At 38.2% G+C, this 22,247-nt stretch overlaps 1 protein-coding gene across 1 annotated transcript; it reads left to right on the plus strand.

The window, feature by feature from the left end:
- Positions 1 to 1,872: 1,872 nt before the first annotated feature.
- On the plus strand, positions 1,873 to 20,996 carry LOC135106632 (protein kinase C-like). Its single transcript, XM_064015930.1, has 14 exons — positions 1,873 to 2,376; positions 11,630 to 11,776; positions 12,176 to 12,379; positions 12,835 to 12,967; positions 13,488 to 13,624; positions 14,605 to 14,797; positions 15,285 to 15,430; positions 15,576 to 15,701; positions 16,414 to 16,568; positions 16,880 to 17,018; positions 17,633 to 17,821; positions 18,139 to 18,285; positions 18,516 to 18,700; positions 19,347 to 20,996. Exons 1-13 carry the CDS (start codon positions 2,023 to 2,025, stop codon positions 18,684 to 18,686), a joined length of 2,241 nt encoding a protein of 746 aa, XP_063872000.1. The 5' UTR covers positions 1,873 to 2,022; the 3' UTR covers positions 18,687 to 18,700; positions 19,347 to 20,996.
- The last annotated feature ends 1,251 nt before the right edge of the window (positions 20,997 to 22,247 follow it).

The following is a 22,247-nucleotide window of genomic DNA, read 5'->3' on the forward strand; positions in this document are numbered from 1 at the left end:
TTTTTTTTTTGGGGGGCGTGCTTTTTTTTTCTTATAGCAGCCTTATATATATATATATATATATATATATATATATATATATATATATATATATATATATATATATATATATATATATATATATATATATATATATATATATATGAAATTAATAAATCTGTTCATAATGTGCCACTATAGGTAACTGCCAAGCTATTATCAATTCTCCTAGTCACTGGGTATTTTTATCCACCCAGTGAGATACTGCAATGGACTCATGTAGGTAGTTTACTAGGACGTCAGATATAAAGATATGGAGCATGGATCTTCTAATCTTTCTTCTTGTATGTCAAGAATAATTTTCGTCTCGTGCCAGTTTGCACCAGTCCTATTTACCTATTTATCTGATATATTGCTGTCACTTTCACAATATTCTGTTTGGAATACAAATGAAACACTGTGATTGTTTCACATATGTGATATATTCACGTTTCCTCTACATCTACATTCTACAAATTATTATTATTATATGTATATTCTTTTCAGTTTAACAGTAACTGGACGGATAAATTATCCCATTCTATTTTCTTTTCAGGTTCTTCATCCTCTCCCAGCTTTTTCATTACAGTAGGAAGTTTCACATGGTGGATATATTTGTGATCTGTGATTCTAAGTCTTGGGATATTGGAGGAACGTTTTCATAGCTCTTTACTAATCTATGAGTCTTTCTGCCATGTAATGTTTCTTAGGATTCCGTATACGGTTCTCTCTCTCTCTCTCTCTCTCTCTCTCTCTCTCTCTCTCTCTCTCTCTCTCTGGAAAACAGGAATCGGTGCCTATGCACTGTGTCCATGTGTAATGCTGCGTGCATCTTGAATCTGACTCATAGGAAAAATCAGCATGTGCCTCATGTATCTAGTCAGATTCACGACTTATTAGGTATTTGTACACTGATCTCGTGAAGGAAATTGTCCTATCCAGTTTGCTCGGTGCGAATGAAAGAAATGATCGAGTTATTAATAGTGGTGATCATTGCTCCATTGTACTCGACCAGAATTACGATAGCGATGGTTTACTAAACATCTAACTTACGTTTAGAATTTTGAAAAATTATGAACATCCTTACAACTTTGACCAGTCCATACCTGCAGAGTGCGGAAATCGTGACAGGTTCCCGAGCCCCATCTATGGGTTAAAGACAAGCCACATCACCAACCAGGAGGTTGATCCTCCCTGGCTAATTAGGGTGACGGTGTAGTTATTAATTTAAATCCTCATTAGGTCATCTTATAGCCTGCACAAAGTGATGATGAAGGTTGTGCAAGATGTTGCGAGGTGCAAAGTGCGCGAGTGGTGGGTTTGTGGCGTCATCTTTGGGCGGTTTCACGTTCACGCCCAAAGTGGGCTATATTTCATACTTTTGTAGGAAACAGCAAAACAAGGAAATACTTCTAAGATAGATTATTTTGTAGAAGAAAATCTAAGAATTCCACTTGTAAATATTCATATATTACGGGGGTTGGAGCTAAGCATTCTAAAATATTTTATACTATTAGCTCAGAAGACTGTGATTTACTTTTTATTTGGTTTTACATCACGCCAGTATGATTAATTAAACCCTATAAATTCATATTACCAAATACATTACTCTCATACAAAAATAAATAACAATAAAAAAATGTTGCTGGATAAAATATTCATAGAAGCAAATTCATCACTTAATAAACATTTCCTCATCGTCTAATCATGCATATCAGAAGGTAATAATTTATGAGAATAGTGTAGGATTTGCCAGAGCATTGGAAGTGGGCTACTTTTTGGGCTGGGCAAAGGGAAACTCATAGCGCTACCGGGCAACTCAGGACGGTCCTCGCAACACCATGACGTCACTTAATGAGGCACCAGTTTTATCGAATGTGTGTTGAATGGGTGACAGTACGGTCGGCTTTACAGTCAGTTTTATCCTATTTCCCTATGCCCTACTGGGACCTATTCGTAAGGTGATACAGGGCTTGTGAGCAACTGATCAGAAATACACAGGCAATGTTCACGGGCACCATTAGAGTGAAAATATGCGAAGCTACAGATCTGCGCCGTACCGACTGTATGAGTCGTCATTTCTTAGTGGCAGGAGTTGGAAAAGGGCCTCAAGATCAAACCTTGGATCCCTATGTTAGCTTAGATGTGGACGAGGTGCATTGGAATAAGACACAGCCGCGGCAGAAGACCTTCACTCCGGTGTGGAATGAGTGGTTCGAGCATGAGGTGGACGGGGCCGCCCATCTCGGCCTCAAAATCTTCCATGATTCTGCGGTGGGGAATGACGATTTCGTAGCCAATGCCACGGTGGACTTCGATGAAATATGTAGTGATAACAACACCCACTCCGACTTGTGGGTAAGTCTGTCTGGCTGAGTACAACAAAAAAAAAAAAAAAAAAAATTTTATATATATATATATATATATATATATATATATATATATATATATATATATATATATATATATATATATATATATATATATATATATATATATATATATTATGTGTGTGTGTGTGATTACTAGCTAATATGTGTAGGTAAGGAGGTGTGTAGGAGAGGAGAGAGAGAGAGAGAGAGGGTGGAATGTATGTATGTTTGTGGTTCTGCCAGTCAAATAATCCCAGGGAATGTGACAGATGAAGGGAGGCATGTTACCGCACATTCAACTATCCTCTCTTCTTTAATCACACAAAATGCCCCCTTTCCTCCATGTTAGATCCTCTTGTCTTCCTTTCTCCTGTAGGAATAAGAAAAAAAAAAAAAAATAGGTGCTCTCATGCAGTTAACTTTCTCAAAAGGTTACATTCTTGGAGATTAGGTTGTGTTCCTGCTGTAGGCTCCTGCCTCCCTGTGTACACACTGTACAGGTGCCCACCCACCCACCCACACACACACACACACACACACACACACACACACACACACACACACACACACACACACACACACACAAAAGGGTAGAAAAAAGTTATGGTAGCTTATTTATCTTCTCTTTCTACATAAATGTTATTAGGGTTATGCACAGTGTTCAGTAAGTGAATGGGGATAAGGGATGGCTACACAACATTGATGAAAAAAGTTATGGTAGCTTATTTATCTACTCTTTCTACATAAATGTTATTAGGGTTATGCACAGTGTTCAGTGAGTGAATGGGGATAAGGGATGGCTACACAACATTGATGAAAAAAGTTATGGTAGCTTATTTATCTACTCTTTCTACATAAATGTTATTAGGGTTATGCACAGTGTTCAGTGAGTGAATGGGGATAAGGGATGGCTACACAACATTGATGGATAGGTAGTTAAATACATTCATGGATTATTCACCACTGGTTCCTTTATATATTGCTGAATAATCTCATACCACTTTTTTTTTTTGCCTTGATGAAGGTATTTCCAATAGCTTCTTCAGATCTTACTTGTAAATGTTTTTTCCTCTGAAATTAATACATTTATGGCTTTTTCCATTTATTTATTGCTTCACTAAGGTTGTTTTAGACCCATCTTTGTAGTGCAAAAATTAATTTATGGTCAGTTGCTTTTTCAGTTTACTTGTGAATATTTTTGCCTGAGAATTAGGTATGTATATACTTTCGCCATTTAATTACTTTATTACTTCACTAAGGTTGTTTCAGGGCTATTCATTTCATCTTTGTAATGCAAAAATTAACCAGTATTTTCTTAGCACCATGAATGGTGTGATGAATTATCAACAGCTTCTTTAGGTGTACTTGCAAATATTTGTTGCATTGTATATGATAAATTTATGAGTTTTATCATGTAAGATTGTTTCAGATCCATTCAGTCCATCTTTGTAATGCAAGAATTAACTGGTATCTTCTTTGGTATCTTGATTGGTAAATTATGCAATACTCTTTTTGTTTCCTCTCCTGTTGCTTCATCAAAATGAGCAGCAGTAGGAAGGTAACCCAGTCTGAAAGAGATCATGTTAATTCAGTCTTCTCTTCAAGAAATTTATTTACATAGGAAGCTTAATTTCCTTGTGAAGCCTTTGGTCTTTGGATCCCCTTTATTAATTGTGGAACAAAAATCATGAAGTGTATGTAACTAGCTAAATAGGCATAGGATACTCTCTCTCTCTCTCTCTCTCTCTCTCTCTCTCTCTCTCTCTCTCTCTCTCTCTCTCTCTCTCTCTCTCTCTCTCTCTCTCTCTCTCTCTCTCTCTCCATAATATAGTGGAACCTCAGTTCATGAACTTAATCCATTCCATGACTCAGTTCATGAATGGAAATGTTTGCAAACCAAAACAGTTTTCCTCATTGAAATTAAACTAAATACAATTAATCCCTTCCAACCTCAAAAACATTATTATTATTATTATTTTTTTTTTATGTTTTCTCTGATAAAGAATATATAAAGGATGAAATTACAGTAACTGGAAAGTTGCAAGACCAGTTGCCAGCTAGGCCCCTTGATAAGGAGCTGTCATAAATGTGTGCATCCATCACCCTGTTGTAACTTGTGGGTGATTATCATACACTGGCAGGTCTCTTATGCATCAGGCTATAGCTTGTCACTAATTTCAAGATCTGATGCCTTCCCAGATGTTTGAGAGGAGAGTTAGACTTGGGTCACCTTTACCCCCTCCCACCTTCAGTGAATTGCATGCCTTCATATTCTGCCACTTCTTATTTTGACTTTTGGGATGGTTGAAAAGATGATTCGAGAGGAAAAGTCACAAAATCTTGCCTTGCATCAAGCATGTGTTGGCTGGAGCTTGGAAGGAAGTAGAGGAGCATGCAAGTCTGTGTAAAGCAGGGATTTTTATGCTACTCATGACAGCACATGCTTTCCAAATTCTACTTTGTGTCCCTTGTTTGAGTTCAATATCTGTGATTCAGAGATTTTTGACAGCTTCACATCTTATGAGCCTGTCTGTAGCATGTGTGGTCTTCTTGGGTGTCCAGAAACCAGGACACAAGGTGAAATGCAAATGGGTGGCAAAGCACATGCTTTCTTGAGTAGTACAAAAATCCCAGCTTTCTAACTTGCCTCAAACAGTGGGGAAGATGCCTGACCTTAAAATCAGTGACAAGCTATTACCTGATGCCTAAGAGACTTGCAAGTGTATGATCATCACTTGCAAGTTACGACAGGGTGATGGATGTGTGCATTTATTACAGCTCTTTATCAAGGTGACTAGACTGCGACTGAATTTGCAGGGTGTTTATGAGTTTGGGCACCAAAACACTCTTTATGAACTGATACAAAAATTGTAAAAAAAAAAAATTCATATACATACCTTTTTTTGTTGGAAGATCACTGAGGACATGATCACTGTAGAAGTTGAAGAGTTTCTCCTTCCACAATTTCTATCACCGTACTCTTCAACTTTGAGCATTCCATTCCCCCTAACTCTCTCCCCTCCCTCTCTGTGGCATTCTGTCCTGTTACTACTGTTTAAGATGTCCTTGAGCTTAAATCTTACCAGGGTGCATAGGCACTAACACTAATGAAAAGAATGGCTCTCTTTATATGGAAAACAAATTGCTTGATATTTCAAGAAAGAAAATCTTGTTATTAAAAAAAAGTTTGTGTAGGAGGAAGATCAGTCTGGCTCCTGAAATTCTTGATACTCCTTTTTTGAAACAAATGTAGTTATAAAAATGCACAAAAAACAACAACAACAACATGGGTATTTTATTGTTGATGCAAAACAATTCCTTTAGTTTGTTTTTATCTCCTTTTTCATTGACTGTTGTGAGCCTCCTGGATAAGCTCAGACTGTCATTGACAGTACCATACACAACTCACACTGTCAAGCTTACAAATACATGCACAACAGAATAGGAACATGTATCAGTGACAAGTTTGTTTGCCTGATTTCATGGCACCAGCAGAAAATTTGAATATTTCTTGGTGTCTTGAATGCATGGAGGCCTGATAGCTTCTTGCAGCATCTCTTATTTTCACATATACTTCATCTTAGCTCCACTATATCCATCTGGGCAACATTTGCAATCTCACATCCAATTTCTAACCTGTGGATCTTTTCCTGATCTCTAACCCGTCAGCTTAAGCTACAGATACACCTGCTACTGATATTTCTGAGCTGGATAGTTTTTCCAGGGCCAGATGCCAGTTCAGGCTTGTCTACTTGTGGCAAGTGGTCACACTAGCTAGCAGAACTAGACACACACTAGGTCAGATTCCAACACCCCAAAAAAATAAGCAAATGCAATGGAAAGCTGCAACAGTATACTGGTACATAGTTTAGAAAATAATAAAATAAAAATATAAGAAAATAAGGGAAACTGCAAGATGCCATCAGACCTACACATGGCAGTCACTATATGAAACATACCTACTTATTTCCACCAATTGTCCACATCCATAAATTTGTCTTATTCTCTTTTAAAGCTTCCAACATTATTTCTGTAGGTGTTGTCCTTGAGGAAATTAGTCAGTGCATATATTTTCATGTGCAGGTCTCCTTATCCTCATTTTGAGTGGCTGAAGTGATTTGGCAAATTGAAAATTAATACTGATGTTGATTTATGTTATAGTGTTAATATCAAGAGGCCGGGTATTGTAGGTGATGCATTTCTATCCATCACAACATGCTGCAAATGTTGGAAATTAAACAGATCCAAATTTTCTAACAGATGCATTTCTATCCATCACAACATGCTGCAAATGTTGGAAATTAAACAGATCCAAATTTTCTAACAAACCTGTCTTTAAATGCAGCTCCCAGTGTGAAACAAGTGTATAGTATATAGTTCATTTTTATTATGTTGGTGATTTTTCTCATAAATAAGCAGGTATATAATCCATAATATTTAAAGTCATAATTTTATATCCATATTCTGTATTGCTGTCTTGGTGTCATCTTTGGACCCATCATGGTGGAGGTGCCTCTTGCATTATGGACCATATTCTGAAATACTTCAATGCTGCATGCCAACTACTTTCAAAATGCTCTAGTTGAAGTTACATGGGTTTCCAAAGATGTTTTTGCAGTTCTAGTTACAGATTAACAAGAGGAGAAATCTTGAGAACTCAGCTAATCATTTCTGTGGCCTTTGAAAATAGTCATGGTGAGAGAGCAGAGCGCTTCAGAATATGGGCCCACCATATGTCTTTGTAAAGTGGGAGAACTTAAGGAAATACTTCTCTGGAATGCCTATTGCTTCTTTTGTCAGAGATATAACTCTTTTTGCATGATGCATATTGGAAGTCATGACATGAAGGTGTACACTCCTCACACTTACTGTAATTCTAAAACTGGTTAACCATACTTTGGCTCTGCTTTCATGCTATCCACAAAAGAGAGGTGATTCACAGATAGTACTCTCTCAAAACTCACAGCATTTATATTCTGCCAGAAATCACACTAAATCATTTCTTCAGCTTTCTGAAAATTGGTTGGAAGTGTCAAACTCATGAGATCAAACTCTCCCTCTGACTTGTGATGCCTTGACAGAATTATCTCCAACAATATTTTCCTCTTTCATTGTCTCCATTTCCTTCAGATAGCACCACTTCCATCTCTTTTTATTTCTATTGCTGATGTCTTTGATCAGCCAAGGATTGAAGACAGTCACTTGAAGCATTGAGATTACAAAGACAGCTTTGGATGACCTGAAGTAAAGCAGGGTGTGTATATTGTACAATGCAGCTTGCAGGTGGAGAAGCCAAACCTTGTGATGCCTGCAGTGGTAAGAGAGAGAGAGAGAGAGAGAGAGAGAGAGAGAGAGAGAGAGAGAGAGAGAGAGAGAGAGAGAGAGAGAGAGAGAAGTGAACTTTCATCATTTATTGTGTACTATATAGGTGAAAGACGGACTAGTAATGTTTTTATTTATATTTTTTAAATTTTTACAATTGAAGCAAATATATGGATGAGGGTGATAGGTGGAAATAGATAGGTATGTTGTATTTTAATTTATTTTGTTTTAAATTTTTATGATGAAAGAAAATTTGTGGATGAGGATGATTGGTGGAAGTATGTTGGTGTGTTTCATATAGGAACTGCCATGTGTAGACCTGACAGTTTCTTGCAGTTTCCATAATTTTCTTAGGGTGGAGATAATTCAGCCTTATATACATTAAGTGAAGAAGATATACATTAAGGAAGAAGAGAAAGCCTAGGGCAATGTTACATCCATGAGGAGGAGGAGGAGGGTGGTGGTGGTGGTGGTGGTGGTGGTTGCTCCCAATTGACTTCATTCTCTTCCATTAGTAGTTGTGGGGAGCACCTCCCTCAGTCTCCTGCATTGCAAAGCACCTCCCTGCTGGACCCACTCAGACCACCATTATGAAGCTCTCCAGCTCACTACATTGCATATTGATACTCAACTAAACAATGCTTCTTTTTTTCTTTTCTTCCTATTTTATTTTATTTTTTTATCAACCCTGGTGTTGTTCTTTATTCTTTGTTTTTTCCTCCTTGTTTTCTTCTTCTTCCTCCGTATCCATCTTCTCCATCTTCTCTGTCACCTCCTCCTCCTCCTCCTCCTCCTCCTCCTCCTCCTCCTCCTCCTCCTCCTCCTCCTCCTCCTCCTCCCTCCTCCTCCTCCTCCTCCTCCTCCTCCTCCCTCCTCTCTCTCTCCTCTCTCTCTCTCTCTCTCTCTCTCTCTCTCTCTCTCTCTCTCTCTCTCTCTCTCTCTCTCTCTCTCTCTCTCTCTCTCTCTCTCTCTCTCTCTCTCTCTCTCTCTCTCTCTCTCTCCTCTCATATCATGCTTTGCTACAGTTCACTTTTTCAAGCTTTTCTTCCAGTGCTGTCCTCTTGTATCATCCTTTATTATACTATACAATCCTCTCTTTTCCTTGTCTCTACCTATGGCCATCCTGAGCCACCGGATTTAGTTTGTCCCCATCCACTACAAGTTCCCCTAAAGTGCTGTCCATGTTTTATAACAAGTAAAATTCAGTTCAGTTCATAAGAATATAAGGTAGGGTAGGTAGGTAGGCCAGGTAGGCAGAAGGATTACATGTGGGACTCCTTGTTGGTACTGTAGAAGCAAAACTCTGAAACTCCCTGTCTGCTTCTGTATTCCCCCCTACCTATGATTGACTTTCAAAAGCAATGTTTCAAGACACTTCTCAAGTTTTAGTTAGATAATCCTTATGGCTTTACTCTTTGGGGACTGGCACCTTCAGTGGATCTTTTTTTTTTTCTTGCCTTTTTGTATCCCTTGTCCAGACCCCCCCCTTACATAAAAAGAAAAGAAAAACACTATTCTGGAGATACATCAGCACAGTATCACTTAGGTATTATTGTGTACTTGCTTCACAACAGACATTCTTTAGTTATCTTCCATCCCAACATCTCACCTTTTCTTCTACTCCCCAGACACTTTTTCCCTTCATGTATCTCACATTCTCTCTCCACTCACATTTACTTCTCCAGCTGTTTATCTCTCCTCTCGCACATTTACTTCTTCAGGTATCTCTCATTCTCTCTGCTGTCATATTTCCTTCTTTAGGTATTTGTCTCTCCTCTCTCACATTTACTTTTTTTAGGTATTTGTTTCTCCTTTATGATATTTATTTCTTTAGGTATTTGTCTCTCCTCTCTCACATTTCCTTCTTCAGGTATCTTTAATTCTCTGTGTTCATTATTTACTGGCTGGCTAAGTGATGAAAGTATTCTACCTTCTGATTTTTATTTCTCATTTTTTATTTTTTTTATTTGTATATTAATTTTCTTTTTTTCAGTTTGTATTGGTATTAATTTTCGTATAGTCTCACAGAAATTTAGGAAGAAGTGTGACTGATATCAGATGTATTATTCTCAATAACATTTATCTTCAAATATCTTTTGCACACACACACACACACACACACACACACACACACACACACACACACACACACACACACACACACACACACACACACACACACACACACACACACACAGTTAAGATACTTTGAAATCATTTAAAAATCTTATCTCACTTTTTATCAACACGGTTAAGTTCCTTTGAAATTATTCAGGAATCCTTCAGTGTTTATCAAGAGTATGCCATGACCTCCACTCTTAAGTGTTTTAAGTGATCTGTTTTGTTATCAGTCATGTTAGAAGATGAACCTGGCCTAACCTGACCTAGCACTGCACATAGAACCAAGAACAAATGTTAGCCACACTTTTTTTTTTAATTAATACTTGATGTTACCTGTAATAATAGACACACATAAATAGATTAAAATATGTCTCCTTTCTCTCTCTCTCTTCTCTCCTTTTTTTTTTCTTTTTATTATCTATTTATTTATTTATCTATCAATCTATCTATCTATATAAATTATCTATTTATCTATTTATCTGTCTGTCTGTCTGTCTGTCTGTCTGTCTGTCTCTGTCTATCTATCTATCTATCTGTCTGTCTGTCTGTCTGTCTGTCTGTCTGTCTGTCTCTGTCTGTCTGTCTGTCTGTCTGTCTGTCTACTACTGCTACTGCTACTACTACTACTACTACTACTACTACTACTACTACTACTACTACTACTACTACTACCTACTACTACTACCACCACCACCACCACCACCACCACCACCACCACCACCACCACCACTACTAATCAGTGAATGTGATGATGTGCAATCCTTCCCAATCCAAATAAAAAAAAATGAACATTATTTTCTAAATGACATACAAGTAGTACCTAGTTTTATTTATTTTTCCTCTCTCTCTCTCTCTCTCTCTCTCTCTCTCTCTCTCTCTCTCTCTCTCTCTCTCTCTCTCTCTCTCTCTCTCTCTCTCTCTCTCTCTCTCTCTCTCTCTCTCTCTCTCTCTCTCTCTCTCTCTCTCTCTCTCTCTCTCTCTTTTAAACTAGTATAGGATCTAATTTGCTTATGAGGGAGTTTACAGTGGGAAAAATCCACAGCAAACAAAAGTTGCGTTCATTCACCAAGCAGAGGTAGCAAGCAAATGGCAACTGCTGGCATGCTGATGACTGGCCAGGGTCAGACATGCCTCTTGCATACTACAGTGCATTCAGCTTGATTAGCCATCATCAGCATTTTAGGAGCTGCAGTTATTAGCAGATATATATTTTTTAATTAATTGATTGATTGATTGATTGATTTTTTATATATGTAGGTGTTTATGTATGTATGCTTTGTTTGTGTGTATGTGTGTGTGGTGCTTTGTCTTGGTCACACTGTGTGAGATTGCTGGCCTGGTATATAGATAGATAGGCACATATCTGTATGCAGGCATCATTTTGCACTTATTTTCCTTTATGTAAGAGGGGACTCTGACATATGGCAACAAAAGGGTCTAAGGAAAAAAGGTCCACTGAAAGTGTTAGTCCCTGAAGATTGCAGTCAAAAGGGTTATCCAAAATTTGAAGATAAGTACCTCAAAACCTCCTTCTTGAAATAGTTAAAGTTAAAGGCTGGAGGAAATACAGAAGCAAGCAAGGAGTTCCAGAGTTTACTAGAAAAAGGGATGATAGACTGAGAATACTGGTTAAATCACCCATTAGGGAGGTGGACAGAATAAGTGTGAGAGAAAGTGGAAAGCCTTGTTCAGTGAGGCCACAGGAGGAGAGGATAAGGCCCCACTGTACTCAGAGGAAACCTTGTAGCCAATTGTCATCCACTGTATACTGACACTGAACTTTCTTTCCTCAACAGGTGGACTTGGAACCTCAGGGGAAACTACATGTAGTAATTGAGTTAAAATGGGTAGAACCAGAGGATGGGGGTGTGCGCCCCCGCGAGTTCAGGGAGCGCCAAGGCTTCAACCGACGCCGTGGAGCCATGAGGCGGAGGGTCCACCAGGTGTGTGTGTGTGTGTGTGTGTGTGTGTTCTGTGTGAGAATGTTCCCCTACTTGTGGTGAATGTTTAGAAAAGAAAGTATGTGGTGTGTGGTGTGTGACCTCACTTGTGGCAGATGCATTAGAGAGTGTGTGGTGGTGTGTGAGGCATGACCTCACTTCTGGTTGATGCATTGCAGAGTATGTGGTGATCTAAATGACTTGCTGCTGGGGAATACAATCAACATATTATTTATTACTGTGTGTTCTAGTGTTCTTGTCTGTGTATGTGTGCATATTGATTGCAGGACCTTGAATGTTGGAGATTATGAAATATATGACAGTTTTGTAGCTTGATCTGTAATAATGGTTAATTTCAACATGTATTTTATTTATTGAATTTATTTTACTTTTCTATTTCAGGTCAATGGTCACAAGTTCATGGCAACCTTCCTTCGACAACCTACTTTCTGCTCCCACTGCAGAGAATTTATTTGGGGCATTGGGAAACAAGGTTATCAATGTCAAGTTTGTACCTGCGTTATCCACAAGCGCTGTCACCAGTCCGTCGTTACACGTTGTCCGGGAAGCAAGAATGCAGAGGCTATAGTAACAGAAGAACAAGCAGTAAGCAAACACCCTTCTCTATATGATTCCATTTGCCAGACATGTACTTTGTATATTTTGACTGTCTCTGTTATCATCCTAGATACTGTTCTTTCCAACCCTGAAAATGCAGTGACACTAATGGCAGCTTGTAGAGTGATTAGTCCTGAAGTCATTTACCTTACCAATGTATATCTCTTTGACTTTACTGTTTGTTACCTGAGATCTGTTTTTTTCCAACTTTCAGTAATCAATATATGCAGTCACATTGTAATGGCAGCCTGCAAAATAATCAATCCTGAACTCATTTACTTCACCATTTTATATCATCTTGACCTTACTCATTATTACCCTATGTTCTTTCCAACTCTTGCCAATCAAAATACAGTGACACCCTAATGGCAGCGAGTAGAGTAACCAGTAACTTTGCTGAGATACAGGTAATAATGTGAATAATGTGCTTTTCTTCTTTGCAGGGGGGTGGTCAACAGCGGTTTAATGTCAATGTGCCACATCGGTTTTCAGTTCACTCATATAAGCGATTTACATTCTGTGACCATTGTGGCTCATTGCTTTATGGCCTTATTCGTCAGGGTCTCCAATGTGAAGGTGAGTGAGGAGGGTGTTCTAGGGTGCTTAGTCCCTCGGTAGCTGGAACAACATTGTCAAGTTAACCTGACTTAGCAGAAAGTAGCATTACATAGTCTTCATTTGGTTAAGAGAGCAGTATGGATTATATATACATTACTCTTCACTGATTATGTTGTGGCTGTACTGTAATGCACTGTAATAAACAGATAGATAGGCAATGAATAAGTGGCATAAAGAACACTGCCAAAAGTACATTACATAGTTTCCATTTGGTTTAGGAAGCAGTCTAGATTATATTACTCCTTATCATATATGTTTTTGCATCATAATGCACTGTAATAAACAGGTAAATAGTACAGATAGATAGATAGATAAGGAATAACACTGTGGAATTAACTTCACCTGCCAGAAAATACATTGCATACCTTACATTTGGTTTAGAGAGCACTATGATAAAACAGATAGCTAGTACAGATAGATAGGTATGAATATAGCTAAGAAGTAATGTGTCCAACCAATTCTTTTTTTTTTTTTTCAGTATGCAATATGAATGTTCACAAGAGATGTCAAAAGAATGTAGCAAATAATTGTGGAATAAATGTGAAGCAATTATCAGAGATCCTAGCAGATATGGGTATACGGCCTCAAGAAGCAGTGAAGCCTAGTAAAAAGAAAGTAAGTACATGTTTTTTTTATCTTTCAAGTACTGGATGTTCATTTCTGTTCACCTCTCAGATATGAAGAAACAAAAGAAAAATGGAATGCTTATTGGAAATACTAACATTGTCATGTGTTTACCTAGTTGTGCTTACCTAGTTGTGCTTTATGGTAAAAGAGCTATGCTCGTGCTGTCCCACCTCCACATCTTTTAATATTCAGTTTAGCCTTGAATCCATGTATACTTTCTGCATTTACTATCTCCTCATCCAGACTGTTCCATACATCAATACTTCTATATGGGAAACTATAGATTTTGATGTCTCTTCTACAAGCACTCCTCTTCAGCTTCTTTCCATGTCCTCTAGTGTCCCGTGTATCCCAGACTATTAAGTCGCTCCGGTCCACCTCCTTTACTCCCTCATATGCTTTATATATCACAATCAAGTCTCTCCTCTTTTCCAACGTTGGTTTTCTCTCCTCTTTTCCAACGTTGGTAGATGTATCCTTGACAGTCTCTCTTCATATGCCAAGTCCCTGATACTTGGTACCATCCTCATAGCTGCTCTCTGAACTCTCTCCAACTTCCTTATATCCTTTTTCTTGTATGGCAACCACACTACTGCTGCATATTCTAGTCTAGGTCTTATCAGCGACACAATCATCTTCCTGACCATCTCTTCATCCATATATGCAAAGGCCTACCTTATTCTTCTCAACAAGTTATAGGTTTCTCCTGTGATTTTGCTAATGTGTCTCTCCGGTGTCAGGTTCCCAGTCACTGTAACACTGAGATCCTTTTCCTCTTCTGCTCCTCTCAACCTTACACCATTCAACACATAATTTCCTTTTACTCTTCCTGTACTTTTTCCAAATTCTATTACTTTACACTTCTTCAAATTAAATTCCATTTCCCATCTATAACTCTGTCTTCACTACTGGGTGTGTGTATGCTTGGATTTACACTGCCTAATAGTGCCTACTTATTTTCTTTGCAGTCAATCAGTGAACTATCAAAATTCTCAACCTCAGCCTCTAGCTCAGTAAGTGTGCAAGGGAGTATCAGTGAAACCGACGAATTAGGCAGGATGAAAGACGAGGACGAGGAATTAAGACTAAGGCTGGAGGCTCAGCGCATCATGGACCAGCACATGAAGGATCGATACCCAGAGGAGGATCAAGAATCTAAGCGTAAGTAACTGGACACCTCTCTAGTTTTGGATCATTCCTTTTGCTCTACTCTTTAGGGATTGGCACCTACAGTAGGCCTTGTTTTTTTTTTTTTTTTTTTTTTTTTTAGCTCTTGACTGAAACCTTTCATATATAAAAAAGAAGAGAAGAAAACTTGTCAGTTTAAGCTTTCTCAGATCTTTTCTATGATTTACACTTGTGGTGCTGGAAAGTGTGATTACAAGAAATAAGATCCAGTTGCATGTGCAATTATGCTTCTTACCAAATGAAGAATTATTTCTGTAAGTACATTTTGTGATCTGGCTTTGTCACTTTAGTTTTATAAATGCATTATATATGCTTTATAGAATTAGCAGAAAACTAGGGCAGTAAAATGTAAATTTCCAAGAATGCCATGCCCTGAAGATTATGACCAGTATTTTGAAGATAGTGCACTGTATCTGTGTATGATGATGAAATTAATACATGCTTGGTTTGCTTTGAACAGCCAAAGCCCTGGACACCAATCTGGATACTGTGATGGGCAAGCTTGGCTTAGATGACTTCAACTTCATTAAAGTCCTGGGCAAGGGAAGCTTTGGAAAGGTTATGTTAGCTGAACTCAAGGGAACAGATGAAGTGTATGCTGTCAAGGTTAGTGTATATTTCTGTTTGTTGAAATAATGCTATTAGCATTTGCACGAATTATTTTACTGTAACGTGTACATACGGTCTCAAAACCATTAATGTTTTAATCCCTGGTTCACCTTTTTATCATTTATGTAAATTCTTGCTTCAGGTGCTGAAAAAGGATGTAATCCTTCAAGATGATGATGTAGAGTGTACAATGACAGAGCGACGTATCTTAGACATGGCTGCCCATCACCCGTTCCTCACAGCCCTTCACTCCTGCTTCCAGACTGAGGTAACCATGTGTGTCCTTTCACTATTTTCTATTTTTCTTTATTATTTCTTTTTATTTATTTATTTATTTATTTAGTTTTATAGCAGTAATCATAAATTGACATTGAAAAAAACACTGACAAATAGAGCTTGTTCACACACACATACACACACACACACACACACACACACACACACACACACACACACACACACACACACACACACACACACACACACACACACAAACACACACACACACACACACACACACACACACACACACACTTGTGTTTAAAGGATAGGTATTGATTCTCAGTATCTGGAGCTTAAAGGAGAACAAAGAGCAGAAGATGAAGAGAATTTGTGAAATTCATCACTTTAAACTTCATTGCACCAGACAGAGATGATCACCATATGTTGTGAATCATTGAGGTGGGCTGAGGTATTGCTTAGAGATTTCATGTAGTGTCAGGAATTGAATTTGTTGAAATGGCCCAGTGATGATGAACACGTTTCCTTTATCTTTACCACATAAAAGCATTACAAAACAAAAGTATTAGTAGATTTATTGAATTGTGATTGTTAGAAATATGAACTCTCTAATTTTTCTTGTTATTTTTTGTTAAAAATGCGAACTCTAATTTTTCTTTCTTGTTATTTTTTTCTCTTCAGGAGTGATTGTTAGAAATGTGAACACTGCCTAATTTTTTTTTTTTTTTTTTTTTTTCCAGGACCGATTGTTCTTTGTGATGGAGTACGTGAATGGAGGCGATCTCATGTTCCAGATTCAGAAAGCCCGAAAGTTTACAGAGCCGAGGGCAAGATTCTATGCTGCTGAAGTCACATTGGCTCTACAGTTCCTTCATAAAATGGGTGTTATTTACAGGTGGGTCCAAGGCTACAGAGAAAGAAACTTATGCCGCTGTTATTTCAGCTTTTTCTCTCAAAGACATGACATTCTGTTGGTAAACTGACATGGCATGAAAACAGGTGAATTAGATCCTTAATTGGTAATTTGTTCTCTTGTATATTGAGGCTTTAAGAGGCAGTACATAACCCACCATGTATGTGATACAAGAAGGTTTGTGTTCATGAAATATGGGAAAGTTTGTGATGTTTTAAGGGGCATTGCATAAACCACCATATATGTGAAGCAAGTTGTGTTCATTAAATACAAGAGAATTTGTATTTTTGCAGGGATCTGAAATTAGACAATATTCTTCTTGATAGTGAAGGCCATTGTAAGATAGCAGATTTTGGCATGTGCAAGGAAGGCATCAAGGACAGTGTGACAACCTCCACCTTCTGTGGGACTCCAGACTACATAGCTCCTGAGGTAAGGCAATATTATGTGTGCCTGCTGTTCTTATTGTGTTAGTTATTTATTCTTTTTATTTTCTATTCTCTTAAATCTTAAGGACAGCAGGAAATATCAACTGCACTTATTGTGGAGCTTATAGTGAATAAATTCATAGATCTTTGCCATGTTTTGCTGTGCATCTGAGTAAACTGATTACTTTCTTATGACTTTTATATATTATGGTCCATTACTCATCCATTCTTGTCATCTTAATATAGAGAGAGAGGGAGTCCTTATTAGTTACATAATGATTGTGTTAACCAGTAGGTAGAGAGTGTGTTTTGTGTATTGGATGCCATGTTGAACTGTTTTCACTATAGCTGTTGTGGTTTAAAGGTGGGAGGGTGAGAGGGCTGGTGTGTGCAGTGATGAGGTACAAGGAGAGACTAGCGGACACTTGTATCTTGTCATACCTTGGTCATCACAACAGATGCATAGAAAATGACAAAATGAGACTGCAGAAGGAGGAAAAAAACATTGCTAGGACACAGATGTTGACAAGATGCTCCTCACCAGTGACACAGTGCAATATCTTACTATATTCTCTGAGCTCACTTACTTGTTGACTGCACAAAGAACCTCACCAACAGATTCTGAAAGAGTTGGATTATGGGGCCAGTGTGGATTGGTGGGCTCTTGGTGTCCTGATGTATGAGATGATGGCAGGACAACCACCCTTTGAAGCTGATAATGAAGATGATCTGTTTGAAAGTATTCTTCATGAGGAGGTCTTGTATCCAGTGTGGCTTTCCAAGGAAGCAGTCTCCATTCTGAAGGGAGTAAGTATTGAGTTGTCAGTAAAATAAATGATGCATAAAAAATGAGTCACTGGTATAAGGCCTTGTTAATGCATCAGTATATATGGCTTTGAGGTGGATCATTTTATGATTATAGTTTTGATCCAACTGCTGATTAAACTTTTAACCATTTGGAAGTAAAAGATCATACCATTCTTTATCACATTTACAAATGCCACACTGTAATCTACGTAGTATACCTTTGGTGTTATGGAAGTTTGTATCGTCATTGGATTTCATGTCCATTTGTTACTTCCAACATACATTAATTCCTTCACTCATTTTGTCGTGCTGTGCAGTTCATGACAAAGGAGCCATCGAGGCGGCTGGGCTGTGTGATGGAGCGTGGTGGAGAGCAGGCCATCAGGAACCACAAATTCTTCCGTGACATTGACTGGGAAGCTCTGGAGCAGCGCAAAGTGAAGCCACCATTCACACCTAAAGTTGTAAGCAGGACTTTGGTTCTGTAGCTCGTTTTCTTCACATTGAAATTATGTAATTGTCTGATACACACTACTTTTAAGTACTCATATAAACACTACTTAAACCAAACTATGAATTGCTCACGTGCACACCATTCGGATTTCTTCTTTATGTGAGGAAATATTGGAAAAATCAAACGTAATGTATAGGATATCAAGAAAGTTACATGAGAAAGTATTGTTGTGCTTTACAGAAGGGACGCAAGGACGCTGTGAACTTTGATGCAGAGTTTACAAAGGAAGACCCTGTTCTAACGCCAATAAATCAAGAGGTTGTTCGTGCTATTAACCAAGATGAATTTAGAGGCTTCTCGTGTATAAACCCAGCATTCAAACCAGCAGCAGCTGCACCCTCTCAGGCCTAAAGAAGTGCAGCAGAGTAAGTTTGATTTTATTTTACATAATTTCATTGTAACTTACTTTGTAGAATCTGAAAATCATTGGAAATTTGAAAAGTGATTAAGTAAATCTTATGCATATTAGATAACAACTTGCCAGCAGCTGGCCTGTGCTCTGGAGTAGGCTACTCAGGTTCAAGATAAATAAGTTGATAAGTAGATACATATATACATGCTATAGACACTCAACCCTCAGCTGTTGTAGAGTGAGATACAGTGGTACTGGTTGTCCCAATCTGGTATGGTGTGTGTGGCCAAAGACCTCCACTGTTTTAATGTCTTGGACCACAGCACAATTGTTGGGTGGTTAACTTAGGACTCTGAGCTGCTTTATGATTTTAAGATTGTGACAAACATGATTAAGTTATCTGTCCTGAAAATTTTTTATTGCTTAAAAGATTTTAGAGCTATGATGAACATTTCATTATCTGGTGAGGAATTTTCAGCCACAATGTTGGTGGTTGTCCACGTGGAAATTTTAAATTCTTATGAAATGTTAAGCATGACACAAAACCCTAAGTAACAGAGGGTTGAGTGAATAGATACAGGATTGGATAGATGAATATATATTATATTATCCATGTATGGTATATTCTGCAGGAGCTCACTCAGACTTTCACTTTTCAGGTACAAAGTACCATTGTCTCCAAGAATGATGGTATGCCAAATTTGGAAAGCCAGAGTTTTCTATCATTGGAGACTGCAAATTAACTAAGTGATCAAAGCTATATAAACAAAGAATAATTTTTGAACCCTTTTAATTGCACAAAAATTTTGATGTCAATAAGCACAACAAAGAATGGATGCATCATATTCTTTTCTCATCCTTGACAAATAAGTTCAGAAAGATTTATGGAAATAACTGAAATTGCAAAAGTTTTATTGATTTTTATTATTTTTATGACAGAGAGAGAGAGAGAGAGAGAGAGAGAGAGAGAGAGAGAGAGAGAGAGAGAGAGAGAGAGAGAGAGAGAGAGAGAGATTTCTTGAAAGTCAACTTTTTTTGTGTAAAGTATAAGATAAATTTTTATTACAGATGTTACTATTTATGATGCACTGTTTTTTAGTGCATCATGTTTTGCAAATATTATACAGAATAAGTTAAAATGAAGAATATTACAAAAAAAAGTGACCAATTGTTATTTTATTTATTTTGTTGGTTTCTTATAATAGTGTTAAGAATGGAAATGTCAGTCGATGTCTCTCTGCACGAGGGAACAAAATTTGATGGAGTTTTGACATGATGAGTACTTTTTGACCAGTAGATAGGAATCAGGCATATGTTTGATTTAAATTAAAGAGAAATAAGAGTACTTTAAACAAAACCTTGAGCATGTTTGGTATCTGTAATGCCAGGTTTATGATGAAAAAGAAAAGTGCTCCAGTTAGTTCAACACTGCTAGTCTGATGCCTGACATTAGGACATGACAAGTTGCACTTGGGGGCAGAACAAATCAAGAGGGTTGTGTCATTTTGAAGATTACTGTCTTCATGTGGAAATACTATGTAGTGATATATTTATCTTTGTTATTATAAAGGCATATTGCCAGGAAAGTGGTGCACAAAGAATAGTTTGAATATCTCTAGGAGAACACTTACAGCCACTGAAGTTGTCTGGTGAGGAAGACTTGAAGTGCAGTGTCCAGTCCACTGTCTGCCAGGAGGCCACAGCAACACTAGGCAAATATATACTCAGGTGCAGAAAACACACTATATAAAGGTTCTTGCCTTTTGCATTTGTTCATCCCAGGTTGCAACTGTGGGCTTGTTTATTTACCAATGCAGGTTCACATGTGAAGGGATTAGTAGGTATTTAGTATTTGGGTACAGTATTTTATTTATTTAAAATGAGGAAATGGAGCTTACTACAAGGTGCACATTATTTAATTATTGTAATGCCAGTCCCTTCACAGTTCTACTACAGAAACCATAGTGGAGGATTTATACTACTGTAGCCAATGTGATGGTAATATGCTTTTTATAGTTCTGAAATGACATACAACTGTGGTGTGTCTAATTATTACTAAACTTCCTCAGCATTAAGATTGAGGGTGTGGTTCAAGAGCTATCATAATGAGATATTTGTGGATTAATATTCAAGACAGAACAGATGAAGGTCCACAATGTGATGAATGATCATATGAACTCAGATCACTAATGAATTTCACCATCAGAAAAAAAAAGAAGGAAGGAGAAGAAGAAGCAAGCAAGTTCCAATTGATATATAATGACCTTACATGATATAAGAAACAAAACAAAAAAAAGATGATGTACGTACACATATGTGCAAAATTCTCAGTGCATAGTAGAAGGGGAAGAAGAACCCCTTACCTATCCCACCTCACCCCTGAATGTTGGTGTGTGTTTGAGCATATGTGTCAAGTAACAGGTGGCGATGGTGTGAGTGTCGCAGCCTTGAGAGTTTTCCCTGCTGATTCACAGGTCGTTATAATTCAATTAACACATCATCTATCTCACCCCCAATGTTACAACACCATGCACCAGTCTTTGGGTGTGGAATATTCATAGGTAGACTAAAATGCATGTGTCATTCATTAGTTTTGCTTAACAATGAATGTAACAAAATTAGGTTCCCCAAATTATATGAATCATAGTATTTGTCAATTTTATATGTTTTTACTATTTGATATTTGTGAAATCAAAGAATCCAGGCACTTTCTGACCCATTGTGTTCAGAGACATGCAACAAACAGCATCCTAGTTGTTGTGCATTGCTTTATTGCATCTCTCTGAATGAGTAAAGTCCTGGCTTGGGTTTAGAATTGTGTTGCACCACTGATGCTGCGACCTGTCACCAGTCTGTCTTCAGTCAATCTTCCAGTGGTTTATGCCTTTCTGTTAATTTTTTATTTATCTGTTTATTTCATTGGGTAGTGTGATGTTATTGTTGTGATGTGTGGACAGCAGAGTGCAGGGCAAGTCTCCCCCAGTATCTCTCGATACTTCTCTGCCCTGTACTGGTGTGTGTCCACGGAACCTAACCCTGATCTTTACGTCTGGCCTGCTCCCCTTGGCTTGGCCAGAGGCAGAGATCCAGGCTGCATGTCAGTGAGCCGCTGGGGGCCCGGGTCCAGTCATGAGTGAGGCCCCCAGCTGGCAAATTCAGTCATTCTTGTCATCTGCCTTATCGTCTTTCGCACAAAGAAGGAAATAAGTTGTGACTGGTGAGTGAGCAATGTGGAGGGCACTCAGTTATCCGTCTCCCCCAGGTGGCAGATGCCACTGTGATCACTGAGTGCCTCAGTCCACACTCTTGGCCTGTGCAGCACAAACTGTGCCTGCTGTCTTTGTGTGCAATACTGTTTGGCCCTGGGTCAGAAGAGGTCCTGTTAGTCACTCCTGACTCCTAGGCCAAGCTTGGCACAGTCTCCTGTGCTGCATCCACCTCTGCACACCCACCACCAAGGCAGTGTTCTCCAACCATTCTTGACTCATTACCATATCTCATAGCCCAGAAAATAATATTGGTATTGCATCAAGGCCAAAGATAGTAGATAATGTACTGGT

Source organism: Scylla paramamosain, chromosome 13 (genome assembly GCF_035594125.1).
Source record: "Scylla paramamosain isolate STU-SP2022 chromosome 13, ASM3559412v1, whole genome shotgun sequence".
In the NCBI taxonomy this organism is placed as follows: domain Eukaryota; kingdom Metazoa; phylum Arthropoda; class Malacostraca; order Decapoda; family Portunidae; genus Scylla; species Scylla paramamosain.

Excerpts from the sequence above, each read along its gene's own strand:
- LOC135106632 (XM_064015930.1), top strand. The coding sequence starts at position 2,023 with ATGTTCACGGGCACCATTAGAGTGAAAATATGCGAAGCTACAGATCTG. Across the intron at positions 2,377-11,629 it reads ACACCCACTCCGACTTGTGG|GTGGACTTGGAACCTCAGGG; the intron begins GTAAGTCTGTCT and ends TTTCCTCAACAG. Across the intron at positions 17,822-18,138 it reads CAGTCTCCATTCTGAAGGGA|TTCATGACAAAGGAGCCATC; the intron begins GTAAGTATTGAG and ends CGTGCTGTGCAG.